Source organism: Thalia democratica, chromosome 2, assembly GCF_965202585.1.
Source record: "Thalia democratica chromosome 2, ktThaDemo2.hap1.1, whole genome shotgun sequence".
Classification (NCBI taxonomy): domain Eukaryota; kingdom Metazoa; phylum Chordata; class Thaliacea; order Salpida; family Salpidae; genus Thalia; species Thalia democratica.
The window spans coordinates 18,906,139-18,913,665 of record NC_139166.1 but is presented as its reverse complement, the minus strand read 5'-3'; the positions used below and the strand labels follow the sequence as shown (position 1 = coordinate 18,913,665).

General features: G+C 27.7%; 1 protein-coding gene across 1 annotated transcript; it reads left to right on the top strand.

The window, feature by feature from the left end:
- Window positions 1-4,080: 4,080 nt before the first annotated feature.
- LOC145850097 (14-3-3 protein beta/alpha-like) lies at window positions 4,081-4,752 on the top strand. Its single transcript, XM_082955243.1, has one exon. It carries the CDS (start codon window positions 4,081-4,083, stop codon window positions 4,750-4,752), a length of 672 nt encoding a protein of 223 aa, XP_082811369.1.
- Window positions 4,753-7,527: the final 2,775 nt, after the last annotated feature.

Genomic DNA, 7,527 nt, shown 5'->3' with positions numbered 1-7,527 from the left:
GGCTTGAGAAACCAATCGGCGAGGATCGGTACGAGGAGACTTATGTACGAGGAGAGGAACGAGGAAATGAAAGAGGAGATGTATGGAGAGACGGATCAGAGGATTCCGTAGCGCCAATAGACCGTTAGGTGAGGCCAGGAGACGGATTCCGTAGCGCCAACAGACCGTTAGGTGAGGCCAGGAGACGGATTCCGTAGCGCCAACAGACCGTTAGGTGAGGCCAGGAGACGGAATCCGTAGCGCCAACAGACCGCTAAGGTGAGGCGAGGAGACGGAATCCGTAGCGCCAACAGACCGTTAGGTGAGGCCAGAAGACGGAATCCGTAGCGCCAACAGACCGCTAAGGTGAGGCGAGGAGACGGAATCCGTAGCGCCAACAGACCATTAGGTGAGGCCAGGAGACGGATCAGCATAAACCGGTCAAACGACGTGGAGATGTACGAGGGCGGAGCGAGTTCCAGCAGCAAAGAAATTTTTTGAATTTCCTACATTTGTCTGTCATTTTGAAAACTGTATCATACTTTTATTAATTTTGTGCATTTTAAATCAGTTTATAGAATTTTTTAAGTAAAGTAATGCTTTTTAAACTAAGGAGATAAAAGTCGGCGGTTGTTTTTCGTTAATAATTCTATATAGGGATTTTTAAGCATTCTTACAAGTGTTAATGAATAAAAATTAATGCTTTTTTTCAGAAAACCAAGAATAAATTCTTAAAGTACGAAGGTAAGAGGAAAAAATTTGCCGCTTACGCGGTAATTGTCTCTTTTTTACTTTCTTCTTTTTTCTCAAGCGAGTATAAATTCAACAATCTCAAGTAATTTAGAGTACTTTTAGTTTCTAATGCATTGCAGCGGACTGAACTCAGTGCAGCTTTTCGCTGCACTTAAGTTTTAATGGTTTCAATCTTGTTGTCGAGTTGATTTCGATTTTAGAACACTTTTTGAGTTTGGTTTAAACATTTAGTTTTTAGTTTCTTTTATTCGAGTATTGTCGTCTTTTAAAAGAATTGATAATTTGGTTTATTAGTGTAATGTTGTGCAGTATTTTATCATCTTTTCGTTTTGCAAATTCATTGTAAATATAATCATTATCACAGAATCGAACTAAGTTTAAATTAGTATAAGTAACTGATTTATTAAACCTTTAGTAAATAGTAAGTAATTCATATTAGTTTATTTAAGTCGACTATAATTTAAGCGTTATCTTGGGCATCTACTATACAAGTTAGAGCGCACGTTGCGTAATAAACCAGGCCAGTAATAGTGTATAAGTAGAAGCCTGGATTAGCGACATCAGCACTGTTTTTCAACTCCTTACGTAACGCAGGTATGACAAACTTCTTTGTGGGCTTTTGTAAGAATGGGAAGAGCTTTACCGGGTTCATTTAAATTATAGCGAAATGAAGATATATTTACTGCAATCTTAAGCGCAGCTGGATGTGCTGGATTGAGATTTAAATTTGCAATAACATATACTTCCTAATACAGCTTCAATGCTTAACAAATTTCAATTTTTCTTTCTGTTCCTGATGAAACGTAAGTTTTTTCAAAATGTAAACATAATTTAAAACGTTTGTAATCAGCAGCAGATTCATCATCAGTATCAATTTTAATACAGTCAGTGTCTAACAATTGTTTAGCTTCATAACAAAATCTGATATTTTTTTATTTTGCTTTCTGCTTTAATTCTATCCGTAGTTTTTCATCTACGATCGAGTCATCACTGGAAAAAAATGAATTAACATACGCTTTTGTAAGCTTCCTATAACTTTCAAATAAAATACTTCTTTCTTCAAAGTTAAGAGGTGTTCCCTTTTTTATGACCTCTTTCATGTAGCTTATTGCATTCTCATGAAAATTATTTTTATGACACATTTTAGCAAGTGACATTAATCCACTTCTATCAAACTGATACATTTTTATTTCAAGCTTAAACATATTTATCTTTCAATAGATGCAATTTGTTAAAATAAAATTATTTAAAACGTTTAGTATATAACAAAAGGTTAGTTAACTACACAGTTAGATAAGTTAAAACTAGATTTTTCCCATTTAACAAAATATGTTACATAAATCGTAAAACTGCGATTGTCTTTATAAATGTATGACGTAAAAGTCCAAACAATATTGATTGTCATTTTTCGATTAAATTGTTTTACACTAAAAGTAAATCAACAAAACTTGAAACTTTATTAAATAAAAAACACTTTTATCTCGAATCATTAACTATAATTTAAAACAATTCTTTGTATTATTTTTTTATGTTACATAACAAAACTTATTTTTATGAGTATCTTTAAAAAGAAAATATTAAAATATAAAACTTTAAGGCTTCATTTTTTACAAAGAGGAGTACTTATAAAAAGCTTACTTCTGCATCTAAACATCTTGCGAAATAATAAGATTTTTTATTCCTAAAAAACGTAGAAATATTTTTATCAAAGTCTGAAAACAAATAAAACTAAAAAAATTAGTTGGTATATTTTATTACAATTTTTTTATTTCAGAATTTATTCGTATGACTTTTGAAATTAGAGCTTTAGATTCTTTTGTGCATCATCTAATTTAATTTTTAATGACTTAAGTTAAAAAACGTAATTTATAATTGATTAATTGAGGTGTTTTATAACTAACTGGTAGCAATCAGGATTAAACATTAAAAATGATTAATCTACTATAAGCTTTAGTACATTTTAATCTACAATATAATTTTTGTAATCTTTAAGTTAAATCTAATATAATTTTTAAAAGTATGAATACATACTAATATTATTTGCAGTTTAAACTAAGATTAAATTTTTTCTTTATCTTTCAAACAATGATGAAAGACAAAGTAAAACAAAAATAAAACAAATTAAATTGATCATGTTTTCCATTTCAATAAGTAATTATAGTTTTCATATATGTACAACTAACCACAAAAAAAAATAAGAGAGTTAATTATTTTCTAGAGAGTTAAAGTAAAATCCTAATTAAAATTTATTACTTGTAATATTTTATTTTAAAGTAAGATATTAAAAATATTAAAAGTTATAATTAACTCATTGATAAATTCATTTTATTAAGGGGCATTACATTTTTTTTATAAATAAAAGCTTAACATTATTAGCTTTTAGCAGCTAAAATCAAAGACAAAAGTACCTTTTTTTACAACTAGTTTGTAAAGGAAACGTTAGAAATCTAGTAATCAATTTTTATTTTGTTCTTTATTTCACATACTTTGAATTATTGAACAAAAGTTATTCAAAATAAAATTAATTTTGAAATTAAATCTAAACACAACAATTAAGTTAAAAATGCACCTAAAAAACCATACCTAGCGTAAATTTCTCCTTTATATAATAATTAAACGAACTAAACTAAGTCTTTAAAGTTATTGTTAGTAAACCTTATCAAAAAAAGCAGCTACACATTACAATCAAACTTAATTTAATTAAATTAATATACTATATTTATACAATAAAGGTACAAGCAACAAATTTTATTGTACTAATTTCAATAAAACAATATGTTTCTTATACGCATTTAATAAAACTACATTTTAAGTTTTTTCTCTAAACCAATTAACAAACACAACAGAGTCAAATTATAAAATATAAATACGACTAATTGTTAGAAGCATACAAAGTTAAAAAATAAAAATAAAATAATGATGCCGTTTTTTAGACTATTTGATGGTTTTAATACTTTTTATTAAATTTTTTGCCCTGTTTTTTGTTAACACTTATTATTTATAGTTACTATAGATTTAGAAGAAAAAAATTAATATTATTTTTTGAAAATTTTTTTTGTTAATAGTTTTGAGCCTGATTGCTAATCGATGATTATATTAAACTCTGATTAATTAATAAAGTATAAGTACCTTCATAGAGTAGCTTTAAGTGTTTTTGAAAAGACTAAAGCCTAAACTGTATATTGTTAAAAAAAGTCATTTAATTTAACATCGAAATACTTAAGTTAGTTTGTACGTAAGTTAGTTTGAAAAAAAAGTTGAACTCCTTTTAAATTTATACCTTGCTTTTTTATAACTACTTTGTATTCAAATTCTAAAATTAGTACATTTTTTAGCTAAAATTTCAAAATGTCTCAGTTTGATAGAAGTGAATTAGTGTCTCTTGCTGAAATGTGTTATGAAAATGATCGTAATGAGGATGTAATTAGCTACATGAAACAAGTAATAAAAATGGGCACACCTCTTAATTTTGAAGAAAGAATTATGATTTACAACAGTTATCAAAACCTTAAACTTCCATATAAACGTTCCTTTGTTTCCTGTGATAACTGGAGAGTTGATAAAAAACTACAGAGAGAAATAAATCAGAAAGCCCAATCAGAAATAAACAGGATATCTGATGATGCTATTGAATTGGTAAATAGTTATTGGATTAAAAGAGATACCAATATCGAAGCTGTTGCTGATTACAAATCCTTTTTAGCTGTTCAACATCAAAGTAAATATTTTGTTGCATCAGGGGAAGATAGAGAACTAGAACTGAATAAAGCGTCAATTCTTTATGAGGAATCATTTGATTTGTCAAATAAAAATCTCAATCCAGCTCTTCCGGTTGCAATTGAAGTTGCGTGTTTTTACTTTGACTTTCTTTTTTATACACTTGGTTCAGTTGACAAAGCTCGTTCTATTGCTACTGAAGCCTACGAAAGAGGTTTATCCGGGTTACCTGATTTGCCAGAAGAGTTAAAAGACGCAGCTAACGAAACACTAGAAAAACTAAAAGAAAGAGTTGACTGTTGAATTTAGTTGGTTTATGTGTATAGTTCTCGAAATATGTTGGTACATATTGAAGCACAAACTTCTATATTGCTGTGCTTACTATTTTTATTTTTACTATATAAGTTTTTTTATGCAAGTTGTCGAGTTGTGTTTTTATTATTGAAACCTATTTCTTTTGTAATAAACTAAGTTGCTTAGCTTGAACATTTTTTATAGGAAACTAGTTATAAAATTATCATTCTAATAAAAAAATATTTAAGAGCTATTCCTATAACTATATAACATAAGCATTAAAAATTTTAAAATACTTATTAATAGTTTTTAGAGTACAACTATTAAATGCGAAGTTTAACATTGGTTAAAAAATGTTAATTAATTTTATATTGAAGCTGAAAGAAATAAGTATGCAGTATTTCATCATTGCCGAAGAAACATGTTTGTAAGAATAACAACTATTATATAAAGAAAATAATTTTAGTAAATACTAGTTTTTTAACAAAGTTCAGTTGAGGCGAACTTTTTATCTCTAAAAAGTAAATAAACTACACACGATTTGTCAACATCTGACATTTGAATCCAAATCTTTTTTCATCCGAGACTTAGTTGAGGTAAAAAAGTTTTTCATTAAAACACTTTTTATTAAAGCCTGCATTTCTTGCACAGTTTTATAAATCATATTTTGAAATAAAAATGAAAAATAAATTATATTAAATAAAATATATTTAATAGCAGTAACTGGTCAATAGATAGATTAAATAATTGTTTTTGCGGTTAGTTAATACAAATCAATCCTTAACAAAACATAATAACTATATTTATGTCTAATATCAACTAATTACATTGATTATAAATTATAATTTCTAAATTCATAAATTTTAGTGTAATTTTGCTATCGAATTGTTATTTTTCAAAATGTTTTAAAAAGCTTGTAGGAATATTTTAAGTTCTTGGCCTTATTCGCTTTAGTATTAAACACTAGAAACATAGTATTAAATGTCAATCAAACATAGAAAACAGCGTTTTAAATTTGAATGCGTTTTTTTGACTGTTACATAGATTTCTGTTAATTTTATAGCTTTTTTTAATAGGAAGAAGTTATAATTAAAAATAATAATTTAATGGTTTTTTACGATTTTTTTTTCAAACAATCAAACTAACATCTGTTAGTTTATCCCATTAAATAACATTTTAATTTAAAGTTTAGATACCAATTACTTTCTTTAAAAAACTTCTCAATGTTTATAAAAGATGTTACTTAATTGCATACATATAGAAAACTTAATTAATTAAATTAATTAAAAATTATGTTCTTGTAATTTTTTTTTTTAAGAAAAACAAACTGGTATACAGGTTTTTTAGTCTTGCTGTAATTTAAAGTTATGAATAGATTAACAAACTTGTTTTTACTGTGTTTAGTATGATAGAATGAAGTTAACAAGTTTTTGTCAAAGCAGTAAGTAAAAAGACTAAAATTATTAGCTAAACAGTATAATAGACATACATAGTAAAAAGTTTTATTTATATTATTTATGACAAACTTTTTTCTAGAAAAGTTATTTAATAGAAAACATAGAAACACAATAATAATGACTAAAAGTAAATAAAAAAAGTTATTAAATTTCCTAAAAATTTTCGCTGACCAAAATCGACATTTTAGTATCAGGTCTCTCCACAATTCAGTAGTGCAAGTAAAAAATCAACAAGTTCTACGTTTTCACAAGTTCCACGTCTACATAACTGCCGCTGACAGTCTTGGTTTCGTTTACTTGAAGTGTCTAAACTACTGTAAAGAATTTTGGGCGGTACCTGTACCCTAAGCTTCTCTGTTGTCTTCATTTTTTTTTAATATACTAATATGTTACTTTATCTCTGCTCAAAATCGTAAGTTTCTGAGAAGATTTACCCCTCCTGTTTGCAAATCTCTAAGTAGTATCCCTTATCTGAGAAAGGCAAACATACCACTGTAAAAGTTTGTCTTTTCTGTAAGGTTGAGAAAAAGATGTCAAGAAAAGTTTTAATGTTCTTTGTTTTTATAGAAGGAAGATTTTGTTTTGTGAAGTATTGTGTAATTTCCTTCTGTACTAATGGTTTTCTTCAAAACTGATGTTGAACTGGAATGGCTCGGATTTGCTTTGATCTATATTTTCTTGACTCATATTTTTTTTACAGATAAGCAAACAGACAGCCAAAGTTTACTGCGAACAACAATGTGTCCGGGATGAGTGTGTGAAACTATCGGATTATTTGCAGCGTTTCCGTGTAAGACAGGGGTTCCCAACCAGGGGTGTTCGCACCCCTTGGGGGTACGAGGCAGCATTCCAGGGGGTGCGAGATGGCTTTTCATTTAGTAAGGAGATTTTCACTATCTGGTAAAGTTTATAAAGTTAAAAAGTACATTTTGTTATAAAAAAACGTTGGTGCTAATTTTCTGAATAGATTAATTTTATTAATACGTCATTGAGCAAGAGCGTTTTTCTAGAAGTAAATTCATTTTACTAATTTCATTTATTAGCTCTTAGTTTAGAATTAACATTTGAGTAAAGCTTTCTTAGAGTTTTACACCTGTGAATTTTAATCATCTATTTTTTAATAATTTATTTTCTGAACTTGCCATTAATTGTTTAAAACAGTTTATGAACTAACATCTATTTTAATTGAAATACTTAGATAAAAATTAGTATCTTCAGCAGATTTTTTATTAGCTGTTAAGAACAGTTTCTGTTAAGTCTATTACATTTACAATGTAATCTTTTATTAAGCTTAGTTGTGCAGAAAGTGGTGCTTAAAGATTTAACA

Excerpts from the sequence above, each read along its gene's own strand:
- LOC145850097 (XM_082955243.1), top strand. The coding sequence starts at position 4,081 with ATGTCTCAGTTTGATAGAAGTGAATTAGTGTCTCTTGCTGAAATGTGT.